Source organism: Strix uralensis, chromosome 4 (assembly GCF_047716275.1).
Source record: "Strix uralensis isolate ZFMK-TIS-50842 chromosome 4, bStrUra1, whole genome shotgun sequence".
NCBI classification, from domain to species: domain Eukaryota; kingdom Metazoa; phylum Chordata; class Aves; order Strigiformes; family Strigidae; genus Strix; species Strix uralensis.
The window spans coordinates 30,167,448-30,181,112 of NC_133975.1; the positions used below are offsets into that span (position 1 = coordinate 30,167,448).

Consider the following 13,665-nt stretch of genomic DNA (forward strand, 5'->3'; position numbering starts at 1 on the left):
AAAAAAACCAGAATTGCACAGTACAATTCTTAATGCCTATATAATTTTTTCAATAGAATATTGTAGAAGTTACAAATATCTTGATTTAACAGCATGTTTTAATAGTAGAGCATTTTAATAGCATCTGTGTTTTAAATCTTTTTCTCCTTTTAAGTTGGCAAAGAAATAGCTGTAATTCAAGTCTTCCTTCCCCTTGCAGTTACTAAAATTCAGATAATGTGTGGCCATGGTATAGCAATATAAATAAACATGAGCATGAGGTTTTTATTTTAGGCTCTTTTTTGTAGATAACAGTATATGAGACAATAAGGAATGAGATTCTGGGAATAATAACGTTGTATGCCGTATAGCTATGGATCACATTTTTATGTGATATGGTCTTGTGATAACAGTAGAGTTTCAAGCCAAGAAATGAGTTACACTAACCATTGTCCTCTCATTTAACTGTGGTAATATTACATGGATGTTGTGCTAGTCTTAAGTGCGTTCTTAAAGATCTTCCAAGATTATCTCAGTAAATGGGTAGAGTAAAGGATACTGGCAGGAATGAAAAGTTGTTCTGCAGTTTTTCTGTTTCCAAAGGTGAGATAAAGATTTAAGTGTACTGATAGTAAGCGTGGAAATATTTATTGCATGTCAAAACAAACAAAAAAAACCTGTATGGAAATTCAGGTTGTACTGTATGATTGCATTTCTTTTGTGCTGTAAATGTCAGACTGTTTTAATTTTCAGAGATAAGTAAAATGCATTTTGTTTGCAGGCACTGATGACATCGTAGGGCCAGAAGGTATGGAGAAATTTTGTGAAGACATTGGAGTTGAACCAGAAAATGTAAGTTCAAAGTCCATTCAGAAGATGCCTAACCTGTTATGATGTACATTAGCCAGTCTTACATCTCGTATTTTTCCAACAATAATTAAAAAATTCTTGGGAGTTTTTAAAAAAATGAAATATAAACCAGGGCGGTTTATATACACGTTTGGACACAACTTGCCTTTATTTAAACCCCAAACTGTCAACCTGTAAAAACTCAATTTGTCTTTGCTGCCACCCCTTCTCTTTCACTCCCTACCCCCCACCCAAAAAAAAAGAGATTTAAAAAAAGAAAAAAAAAGTTGGTGGTTGTCTTTTCTGAAACAGAGACAACACTGAAGATTTAATGTAGCAACTACAAAATTACAAAGTAGTGTTTTCTTTGGGTTTTCTAGGAGAGGAAGGGATTTCAAATACTGTGAGCAATATTATCTCTCCCATTATGCCATTTCAAAATGCAAATAAGGAATATATATAATTACATATATATATATTTTATATGTTTATACATAATTAAATAAAATTTAAAAGGGAATAGTTGTGCCTTTTACAGGCTTTTTCCTAGTGCCTAATTTTTGCATTTTGAATGGATATGCAATTCTTATCTTTTGCAGGATTCATAAAGCATCATTTCTAAGTAAAATGACAGTTGTGGTTTTGAAAGATTTACTGGAAATACAAGATGTAATTTGCTAATTTTGGAGTTTATTACAGTATAATAAATCCTTGAGATCTATGCAGACATTTGGGTATATAAGTAGGTTTTCTGATTTAGCATTAAAAACCATTTAGAGCTGCACTAACATTAGCTAGTTAATGGCTGAATTGCAAATTTAAATGACTTGGTTATTTTTTTCTTCTATTGTGCAGGGTCAGGTGTCCTGCAAGTTTTTCCATGTATATATCAAAAGTGGTTTCTTAAGTTCCTGAATAAGATAGTAATCTTATGGTATCACTTTATCTCAGTTTTTCGTTGGTTCAGTCTTCTGTGTGAGATGTGAAAAGGACTGTTTCCATTTGGGCAAAACTGAAGTATTTATGCATCCGCCTCTATTTTGATGTGTGTTTAAGTTAGTTCACCTAGCTTTACTTAACATCGGTTTGAATTACACTGCATGTAAATGAATCACACTGCCTGTAAAATCAGGCAGGCTAACAGTACCCTGGGGTAGCTGGATTCAGGTGAAATCATTATTAGCTTTGGAATAATTGGATTTCAGAGTTTATAGATTGCAATTGTTCATCTAGGTAAGAGTTTAACAAATGTCAAATGTACCTTGTCGTCAAATTGGTACTTAAAATTTTGTAGTTGTTTTGGGAAATCTGTTCTGAGCTTTTGCACCAACTCATATTCCTCATTGCACTGCTCACTAGGTGACTGTGCATGCTATGTTGAAGAAGGGTGACTACTAGTAACTTGGGTGGGTGTTCCCTCTGTATCTTTGCACTGTTATCTTCTCTTTGGATTATGTACAGGTTTGTCACTTTCAGGGTTTTTAACTTTTAAAATAGTGTAGCAAAGATCTGAACATCCCATTTATACAGGTAAAGCATTTGTAGTCTACTAAACAGTAGTTATTTGAAAAGCGCGTGGAACTTTTTGTTAATTCTTTTCAGTCTTCGTTTTTTTTTTTTCTCTTTAAAACAGGTAGTTATGCTTGTACTAGCATGGAAATTGGATGCACAAAACATGGGCTACTTTACATTACAAGAGTGGTTAAAAGGAATGACATCGCTACAGTAAGTGCTTTGAAAAATTTCTTACCTTTGTTATAGTAAGCCCATTTTTTAAGAAAAAATACATTTTGATGTTTTGACTCATGACACCTAAAGCAGAGTGCTCCACTGTAGAGTAGAAGCCATACATTTTTTATTCTATTTATGGTGATACGGCCACTTAGAGACAACGTAAAACCTGACAGCTGCATGTTTAAATACAGTTGGATTAAAATGTCTGCAGTCTCAAGAAAACAGAAATGTCATGAGAATTGACATTTTCTGTCTGTAAGGACATCTATCTTTGTCACTGGATTGGATCTGTCAGATACTGGTATGTTGTTAGACCATGTGTAGTTTAAAATGCTAAATAATAAAAACCATTTCTGTGACACTGCATTGTCATGTTCCCTCTGAGAGTTGTTTTCTCCAGTTGAGAGCTTATCTTCATGGTGTAATTAACGTAAATGTAGTTGAATAATCACATGTTTCAGAGAGACTTGAAGAAAGTCTCTCTGAACTTGTGTTTTGCCTTTTCCAGAACAGCATCACTAAAATTGTGTAGGAGGTCCTGTATTTTCAGCAAAACTATAGAAGTATTGTTTCACTGCTGAGGTTTGGTTGTTTACCATGTATAGACAAGCTCTTAGTTTAATCTGTTGGAGAGTGAATTTTCTACAAAGCCAAACAAATTTTTATCAGAGTACCAGGGTAAGACTTTGCTATTTTATCTAAATCCATTTCACACTGTGGGTTTAATCAAGGCATTTTATGCAGACTCATAAACATGCCTTTGTACAGAGTGATGTGTTTTGAACGGATTGATGAGGATACATGTTAGAGATTCTTTAAAACATCAGACATCTGTGTAAGAATGCAGACTCTAAATTCACCTTGTGCTTTTCTTGTAGATGTGATACTACAGAAAAATTGAGAAATTCTCTGGATTACTTGAGATCCTTATTAAATGAGCCTACCAATTTTAAACTTATTTATAGATACGCATTTGACTTTGCACGGGTAAGTACTGTGAAAGACCAGCATCTGAAATTAAAACTGTCATAAGTAATGATTGAAAGACTGTATACTTTTAAGTACATTTCTCATAAGATACCACTCAAGATTGCTTCTAACAAGTGGAACTGTTTGCATTCTAAAAAAGTATATGCAAAATGCCAGAATTGGAAAAGTATACAGGATGCTTGATGTACAGTGCTTTAGTGTTTTGACATGTTTTGTTACCTCTCTGCTTCAAGCTATTTTGTGACTTCAAGGAAATAATTTAGGCTCTATTGTGTTGCATATTGGAGCTTTGCCACTTAATTCCACTGGCTTTATAACTACCCTGGTTTTTCTTCTTACTGTTTGAATTTTGTGAGCATAAACATATTTAAAACAGGAAGGCACTTCAGGCATTTCTGCAGGTTGTAAAAATAACTGATATGATAAAAGCTGGGTGTGATATAATATAAATACTGGTTCAGAAGACTGTTGGAAGATCATTAATTATGTTCTCAGTATTTATTAAACAATACCCTGGTATCTATTGATAAAATTTTACCTGGTACTGGAACCCATAAGATTCATGAGACTATTCCTACTTAAAGGGAACAATAAAACAACTTTAATTTTCTGAATTAACATTTGACACGGAATTTGGACATCCATCTTGCTAATGTGATGGAATGTACAGAAGATTTTGCATAAAAATGATCACAGACAAAACTGAAGCTCAGATTTCAGTGCAGAAGAACCTAAAGCACCAAGAAAATTTACATCAAAAAAGTAACATGAGAAAAGTAATAAGAAATTGAACTGATAGCAATTCTGATATTTAAGTCTGTCATAAGTAACTCAGATTTGTGGTACATCAGCGCTTTCTGCGTGTCAGCATGCAGAGATTTATGGTAGTTAACTTTTAACTAAGGAAACCTACAGCTGAGTATGACAGAATGTATGGTATTAGTATGAGAGGAAAAAAAGCCTTATCTTAATTCCTCCTTTGCTGTGTGAAGATTTATTCTGCCAGTTTTGCTCAACATAAAATGCAAAGGCTAGAAATAACTAACATTGCCAAAGAAGTCCAAGATACTGATGAAATATTTGGAGTAGATTAAAAAATGTTTTACTAGTAGCAAACCTGTGCCAGCTAATGGCCTGTCAAAGGTAAGTGCAGAAACCTAAAAAGAGGATAGTGGGTGGAGTTTTTTCAAGAGGCACAAAATTGATGTGACGAACAGTAGTCTTGGAAAATAATTTAAACATTGAGACACAGATGCTGTGACATCATTTGTGACAAAAAACCCCCAGGTTGTAGAACTGCAAGTCAAAGGCATATCAACAGGGAAATTGTCAAAACAATATTAGATTATTTGAGTCATTGAACTTTTAATACTGTGGAGCCAAGGGAAGTCTATAGGAGAATGGCATCCAGTAAGAATTGAAATGAATGCTGTCAAAGGCTGATATATTTATCTTGATGCAGCAGATGAATCTGTACACAGTTTTTATCAGAATAATTGAAATGATTAATAGAAAAAAAGCTGATGGGAGCAGTTTTGGTTTTTGATGCAGATGATTGTGTAGTTTCCTTTCTAAGGGTAATCATTTCAGGGAAGTTGTCTGTGGCAAAAAACACTTGTCTAAACTTCTGAAATTTTAAGAGAGAATTTTTGAAAGTTTCTTTTGTGATTTGGTATTTAGAGTTAATTTGTCAATAAAAAAAGCATCATCAAGGTTTTATGTGGCATGCATGATGTAAATCAGCATGGATTTGAGAAAATTAAAACACCATATGTTGGTATTAAGCACAAATACATTCCTCGCTCCCTGTTTGCCATTGTCACTGCCAAGTTTGAGAATGTATAGATGCATGTATTTCATGGCTTAAATAGGTCTTTTATCTGAAATACTGGGGAAAAAAAAATGTCAGAAAAGCTGTCTATCATCAATGTAAAACAAATACTGAAATTTAGCAGAGTTTGTAAATACATTCTTTCCACTGTATCCAGAAAAGAGTATGTAAGTATTTGGGATGTATGTTAAGAATTAAATTGGAGCATCTGTCATGGCAGATGTGCCATTAGGAAGTTGGAGGTGGGTATAAACGGCTTATCTGAACACTTTGTACTGAACAGTAGTTGGAGATGGAGAATGTAGAAAATTAACAATGTAAGGTAGGTAAAACCAGCATGGCCAAAGTAAAGGCAACAGAGCCTGATTTCATTAACACTTGAGTGTGTGGGAAGAATTCAGATATAAACAGTGTGGAAAATAAAATGTATTCCCACAGCAGTATGATTTCTGCCTAAAGGTGTTTGTGACAGAGGTGTGATGGACTTTGGAAAATGGATTAGTTTTTAGAACTATTTGATATTAATACAAAGATGCATTTGTAGCTTAATGCTATAACCACGTCATAAAAGGGTGGGTTTTTTTGTCCCATCGCTCACAAAAATCTGTTTAATTTCAAGACAACAAGTGTAGATGGATAAACTACTTAAAATAACAAAATGGAATCTTACGTGTACACATGTTACTTTTGAGATATGTGGAAATTGCGTTAACAAATATACTAACTTTCCCACTGATTAGATGCAATGAATCTGCTGGGTACAGGTGATGCTTCTTTTCCTTGGCAGAAATAAACAAATCACCTCCTCAGCCTTAATACACTGCTGCTATGTTCAACTAAAACTGGGACAGTTCTGAGAGGGGTCTCCATGTGCTAGTGTTTTATGTTCCCTCTGCTCATTTGATGATTAATTTAATCTGAATTTCATACAATCAGTAGAATAACAGAACAAAGAACCTCCCTGGCTCACTCTTGCGTAGTCAGAGTTACTTGATAGCTACTTAACTATCTACTGACAGTTTATGTAGTTGTAAGAATACCCCAGGAAATAATGTGCAGCAATGCTATTTTAAGAGATGTACGGCTATGCAGAGGCATACGTGCAAACATGGGTATGGGTCTAACAGCTATTGCTTTCTAGAAAGGTCTGAAGTCACAAACAGGATTGTACACCTCATCTGCAATAGGGGTGACAGTTTTTTGGGAAGGTCTATAGAAAGCAGCATCTCTGTAGAGCAAGCCATTAGCTATGAAGAAGGAAATTTTACTAGGAAGTTGTGTTTTACTAAAAACCACTGTTAGATACTGCTGTTATGTATGGGTGAGCTGTAGTACAGGCAGTGGGGGAAGTGAAAAATCCTGAAATCAATCTTTTTTTCCTTTCTGACCTTTTTATCCAGGAAAAGGACCAGCGCAGCCTAGATATCAATACTGCCAAGTGTATGTTGGGCCTTCTTTTAGGAAAAACATGGTCCCTTTTTCCAGTATTTCACCAGTTTCTAGAGGTATGAAGTTTGAAAAGGAATTACGTTTTTTGAACTGTCTTCTCTGATACTTTTAACTAGATGTGGAAGGAACAGCTAGGAATTTTTTGTCCCGATTTTGAATATGCTAACCCCCCAAAGCAGCACTTGTAACTGGTTATCTTTCCTTTCTTCCTTTTCCCTAAATCGCTATGCTGTTAAGGTTTATTTAATGCAGGACAAAGTATAGAATGTCTTTGATTTGCTTTTGGACTTCCATTTTATTGCTGTATTATTTTGTCCACTAAAAGATAAAATCAGAAACATTAATTATTCAACACTACTTTGACTACTTAGTGGTTTCTTTAATCCTGTTTAGTTTTAGATGGCATACAGATTAAAATAATAATTCATCACAAGGTTTAAGTTTTCTGTAAGAAAATCTGAATTTAAGGGAGTTGAAAATATATTTTAGTAACTTCTGTTTCTTGCCTTAAGCAGCAATCAAAATACAAAGTTATCAATAAGGACCAATGGTGTAACGTTCTTGAATTCAGCAGAACAATTAACCTTGACCTCAGTAACTATGATGAAGATGGAGCCTGTAAGTACTACCATATGTTGGTGTTATAAAATAATTTATTTCTCTGAGCTTAATCATTCAGTGTCCTTTTACAAAATTTTGTAAAATACAGTTATTTGATCTCTCTACAGGGCCAGTGTTGTTGGATGAGTTTGTGGAATGGTATAAAGGAAAACAGATGACATAGGAGTTTAACTATGCACAGCCACTCAAGAGTCACTGTTACCACAGTTATGTCAACCATTAGCCATAAACTGCTATTTGTATCAAAGTGCATGCTGCTTTTCTTGCACTGCATCCCTTTTGCAGGGAACTTTTGGTGTTTGCTATTTAACAAGCTAGCTATGCTTGCTGTGTAGCATTGTTCTCTTTGAAGGCTGCTTTGCATTTTGTATTTACACTACAAATTGGTGAACTTGCCAGCGTCTTCACTGTGATTATGTGTATATTGCTGTCTAAATTTTGTATATGTGTATAAAAAAAAAGCTTCACCTAGGGATTATTTCTGCAGAACTGTATTGTAAAAATAATTTTGTGGCATATTTCTAGTCATCACTTACATGTTTGAAACTTCAGTTATTTTGTTTTTCTTTTGGTCTCAAATGTAGCATTTCAGAAAATGAAATGAACAAACTGCTTGGACATAGTTATGTGAAGAACTATTGTCAATTTTAATGTTATTATTTGAGATGCCAATCTCTGAGTGGAGAAGACATGCTGTGACTTCCTTCAGCGGAATTCGCCAAAACTGACCTGTTGCTTAATAGGAATGAAACATTGGTGTCTTAAAAAATATATATATATATATACATATAAATATTAAAACACTGTAATAGTTGTACATGCCACAGATTATTTCCATTTGAAGAAAAAAGTACTGACTTTTTAATGTTAAAACTGCAGTAGTCATTACAGGTACAAATGAACAAATTAAAGTACCTTTTAAAAATGGGTTTTAGACTTTCGTAAATTGCCTTTGGCATACTCCTTTTAATTTTTGGTGTACCAAGAGTGGTCTATGTTGCGATCTAGTGAAATTGAAAGTTCTAGCTAAAATTAGTGGTTTGGGGAATAAAGTCTGCTTAGCCCTAGCACATAGATAATATAGATTTGGGATCTTTTTGTTTGTAACATTAGTCTTTCCTAGGGTCTCTAACTTTGTGTTTCTAAATAATCAAAAATATGATATCAAATAGTCAAAACATTACTTTTTTTTTTCATGCTGGGGATTGGAATTTCCTAGCAGAATGTCCATTGCAGGCAACGGGCGTGTTAAACACCAGCATTAAGTGACAGTACTTTTTAGTAGAGGCCACTGCTATTTCACTCATTTGTTTATCTGTATAGGACAGTTCTAGTGATTATTTTGGGGAAAATGAATGAATGGAATGATGTTTTAAGTTCTGTAATTTTGTCATGTTGTCTTTGCCTTACCCTTCCTTATTAAGTAATGTTAGTGTTGATTTTTATAAATAGGTCCTTGAAGTATCTGGTGCTATTAAACTTTGGTCCCTGAGGATTTATTAAAATGCTCCATATTGATTCACGGAGCATTTAACAAAAAAGGGCCAGTGGATGTTTTGGAACAAAGAATAACATTAATTTTCTGTAGAACTATTTTACAAGTTATTGGCAGTTTTAATATTTCTCTAGAATGCAATCCAGGGGAAGTGGGGGTAAAGCGTTTTAGGTTGAATGTGAAATTTTCAGCTGTACTGAAGGTCCTATTCTGCCATCACTGAAGTCAGGAACAACTGTCATTAATTTAACTACTTTCAGGATTAAGCCTAGTTTAGCACAAGCACATTAGTTTGCTGCCCTGGACCAGGAGGTTGTAATTGTGGTGCTACAGGTGGTCAGTTGTGTTCAAATCTGTGTGGTGGTGGTTTTTGTTTGTCAAACTCAGCTGCCAAAGACAAAAACTGTTTGTGTGAGTTTGTGTATATTTGTATATACATAAATATACAGTATGTATGCATATACAAAACTAGAATTTCATGATGTGAAGAAGAAAATACTACCTTTCCCGTGAAACAATCATGTTTGGATTTCCATGACACTAAATAGCGCTCTTTAAAGATAATAGTGATAAAAGATACATAGTCATTGCTTTCTCCTGTACTAATACACATAACCTTAATTCCATGTTTGCCAGTTTGCACAAGAAATTAATTCAGTGGAGTGTGGTATTTAATGTTTACAATAAGCCTCTTACTAAGACACATGTTTTATTAAGACTTCTGATGTAAATGTGTATATTTCCATAGTATAATCGTAAGGAAATATCAGTGGAGCTGCTGATTTAGTTCTTAAAAGAATGAACTTAGAAGCAATATAACTTTTAACATTTGGCTGAAGTGTGGTTGCTAAGATTTTAAGTGAAATTCTGTAATTTTCTTAAATGTTAAACTAGTTGCTGACTTTAGAAAACTGTTTAGCACAAATTGGCATGAATCCTGCAACAAATACAAGGTTTGCATAAAAGGTCTTGTGTGTCACAAATAATTTGGCTTCCAATAATGGAAGCAAGAGCCAAAGACACTTTAATCTATTACTGTTACAGGTATAACTTTCATACAACAGGGTCAACAGAAATCTGTTCAGCTCAACCAGGTACTCTTTTTCCAAGTTCTGCTAACGTTTAGCAGAATGCAAAATTTAATGAAAAGCAAAGAAAACAGAGGAAAAGAAACCTCAGAAGGTACTCATGCTGTATAAGTAAACGAACTCTTCATTTTTTCTTTGGGTAAAAATAATTGGGAGTGATGGAAGGGAAGAATGTGTTTGGAAATGAATCAGCTAGATGCTGAAAATTTTTTTTCTTCCACTTGCAAGCAGGACGAATCTGTAGTCTTCAGCTGCTTTATAAATGTGCATCTTCATAAAATAAACCACAAATTCAATTACAGCTAGTAGACAGGTTTACTGACATTTATAAAGAACAAATGGACTAAAATGGACCCGTATGGCTTGATAAACTTCCCTGTGATATCCATCCTTCTCGTTTTGCTATATATGCTGATAAGTAGAGGATCGTAATATTACCAGCTCTTGTATTTTGGAAAAATTCCCTCTCACTTTTAAATAATTGTGGAAACTTAACTAAGCTACTTGGTTTACCTTCTATTTAGTACAAGTTCGGTGTTTGCTCTTTTGTTTGTTATGCCGTCATACAGTTGATGTAGGTTTTTCGTTGGTTTTTGTTGGGGTTTTTTTGTTTTTCCTTTTGAAAAGTGATATACAGAATACGCTGACTTCTTAGGCAAGACACTGAGAGGTCATTCTGGCAGAAGTGTCATGGGTCTTATGCTAATCTTTCTGGTGTACTATTACTTGATGATCTACGTGCTATTCATGCTTGGTATTTGGGAGATGTAAAGTGGAAAGCCAGTTAGTGAAAGGAAAACAGCATCAAGAGACTATAGCATTGGACACTTTTGAGTTGATAGATGACAAACATTTGAAGCTCTTTAGACTCTATGATCTTAAAAGTCTGTCCAACCTAAATGATTCTATGTTTTTATGAATATTAGTAACTGAAACATTCCACAAATTAACTTTCATTCTACAGCAAAATAATATTTAAAATATTAATTCTCTGTTACTGTTTTTTCACTTTTTATCCTTTTCAAGGAAAGCAAGTGGATGAGGATGGAATTTATTAGAATCCTTTTATGTACTTGTTTTCAGTTAAAACCTGTTCAAGGTTGTGTTTAAGCTACAACAGGTATTTGGGTTACCTTTGTGTAGCCTTTTCTAACATTTGTAGAGGACTGGAGTCCTCTCATTTTACCACAAATACATACATTTTATTTCATCACAAATACGCTCACATGATCAAAATAGTTACAGCTCATTGCTACTTGGTTAGTGTTCCCAACTTATTTTTTGGAGAGCAAGAAATGGACTTCAGTTGTGTTAAGGTTTTCCCAGATTTCTGTTGACCCTTGGTCACAAGTCTAACAAATTGTTTAATTCTCTTGGAATTCATATAGACAGCTTTAAAGGTTAGCTTGTGCCCTGGTTTTAATTATAACTGCTAAAATACCTCTTTCTAGGCCTTATATTTTGTCCTTCCATATTGCTGTAAAAGTGTATAGAATCCATCCACCAACTGAATAGTTTGTTGTCTGTAATTGAGACCAAAACTCAGCTTGATATTTTTTTAATTTTTTAAATTTTCCCCCCCCTCTGTGTGTGTGTACATGTGTACATGTGTTGTCACAAAATAGTACCTGCTGACACTGCTGTTGCAGGAACAGCAGTTAACCTGTAACTGTGAATGCTTTATGTCTTAGTTATTTGGATATTACATAAATAAGGTGTACTAAACTCCTGTGACTCACAACCTGACGAAAATACTGTTATGCCACCTAACATGAGTTCATCCGGTTGCTTTTTAGGTCTTTTGCTGGTGTTGATGTAAAATGGCATCCCACAAATAAACAGTATTTGTGTTGGTTTCAGCAACTGACTTCAGATTTTTCTGTGGTTCATACTTCAGAAATTCTCATATCTGAAAATGCATCACTTCAGCTGGCAACCTTTATCATTTAGTAGCAGAAAACTTGTATGTGCAATCTTGTCATCCTTATTTCTGATAGTAAGGCAAATCAGTATTTCAAAATTTGTTGGAAAAAAGGTGTGTTTGATATGGAGTGTGTGGGTATAAAACAGTATTGTGATACAAAAGATTTCAACAAAAAGAATCAATTTGATCAGGAATGTCTCTTAAGACAGAATTTTACAAGAAGCTTGATTTACCCGCTCATCTCAACACAGGTTTTTGGACCATGAGGTCCTCGTAGAGAAGCTGTTGATGTATGGGCTGGATGAGTGAACAGTGAGGTAGATGGAAAACTGGCTGAATGACAGGGCCCAGAGGGTGGTGGTCAGCAGTGCAAAGTCTAGTTGAAGGCCAGTAACTAGCACTGTACCCCAGAGGTCAATACTGGGTTCAGTCCTGTTCAGCATCTTCATTAATGACTTGGATGATGGAGCATACGGCACTCTCAGCAAGTTTGCTGATGACACCAAACTGGGAGGAGTAGGCTGTCACACTGGAGGGTCATGCTGCCATCCAGAGGGACCTCAACAGGCTGGAGAAAGGGGCTTACAGGAACCTCATGAAGTTCAACAAGGAGAAGTGCAGGGTCCTGCACCTGGGGAGGAGCTACCCCATGCACCAGTATATGCTGGGGGCCTCCCAACTGGAAAGCAGCTTGTCAGAAAAGGGACTGGGGTTCCTGGTGGACACCAAGTTGAAGATGAGCCAGCAATGTGCCTTTGCCACAAAGAAGGCAGATGGTATCCTGGGCTGCATTAAAGTATTGCCAGCAGGTCAAGGGAGGTGATCCTTCTCTGCTCAGCACTGGGGAGGTCACATCTGGATTCCTGTGTCCAGTTCTGGGCTCCCCAGTACCAGCAGTACCCCAACATACTGGAGAGAGTCCAGCAAAGGACCACAAAGATGATGAAGGGACTAGAGCTTCTCTTCTATGAGGAAAGGCTGAGAGAGCTGGGACTGTTTAGCCTGGAGAAGAGAAGGTACTGGGGGGTTCTTGCTAATGTATATAAATATCTGAAGGGAGGGTATAAAGAAAATAGAGCCAGACTCTTTTCAGCAGTGCCTGGTGGCAGGATCAGAGGCAGTGGGCACAAACTGAAACACAGGAGGCTCCATCTGAACATAGGGAAACCCTTTTTGACTGTGAGGGTGACCGAGCGCTGGCACAGGTTGCCCAGGGAGGTTGTGGAGTCTCCAGCCTTGGAGATACGCAAAAGCTGTCTGGATGTGATCCTGGGCAACCAGCTCTAGGTGGCCCTGCTTGAGCAGGAGGGTTGGACTAGATGACCTCCAGAGATAACTTCCAACTTCAAGCCTTCTGTGATTCCGTGATTTCTAAAAGCATATGCTAAAGAAAATTCTCTCTAAGGTACTCAAATAAAATTCTGGAAGAAAATACCAGTTTAGTATTATTGAAATGTGGGTCTGTTCATGACCTTAAACACTTGTGCTTTTCTTACTTTTTAGAAGAGTTTTTCAATTACTTGACTTATAAGAGACTTCACAATAATTTTTTTAAAATATTTTGCACTATTTGAGCTACCAGTCCTAAGGCTCTTCACTTAAAATATTATGTAAAGTTGAATGTATTTACGTTGCAATTAGAATATTGTAATGTAGAGCCTGTTCCAGAGAAGCCATTCTTCATTAGGTTCATGTTGGTGATGAG

General features: G+C 35.6%; 1 protein-coding gene across 15 annotated transcripts in view; it reads left to right on the forward strand.

The window, feature by feature from the left end:
• Positions 1 to 11,895, forward strand: part of DCUN1D4 (defective in cullin neddylation 1 domain containing 4) — a 41,946-nt gene extending 30,051 nt beyond the window's left edge. For all 15 annotated transcript variants that reach the window (XM_074866168.1, XM_074866169.1, XM_074866181.1 and 12 more), the window contains 6 exons: positions 761 to 831; positions 2,462 to 2,553; positions 3,441 to 3,549; positions 6,784 to 6,888; positions 7,348 to 7,450; positions 7,561 to 11,895. In XM_074866168.1, coding sequence (XP_074722269.1) covers positions 761 to 831; positions 2,462 to 2,553; positions 3,441 to 3,549; positions 6,784 to 6,888; positions 7,348 to 7,450; positions 7,561 to 7,616 — 536 coding nt within the window. In that variant the 3' untranslated portion in view covers positions 7,617 to 11,895. The remainder of the gene's footprint in view (positions 1 to 760; positions 832 to 2,461; positions 2,554 to 3,440; positions 3,550 to 6,783; positions 6,889 to 7,347; positions 7,451 to 7,560) is intronic.
• Positions 11,896 to 13,665: the final 1,770 nt, after the last annotated feature.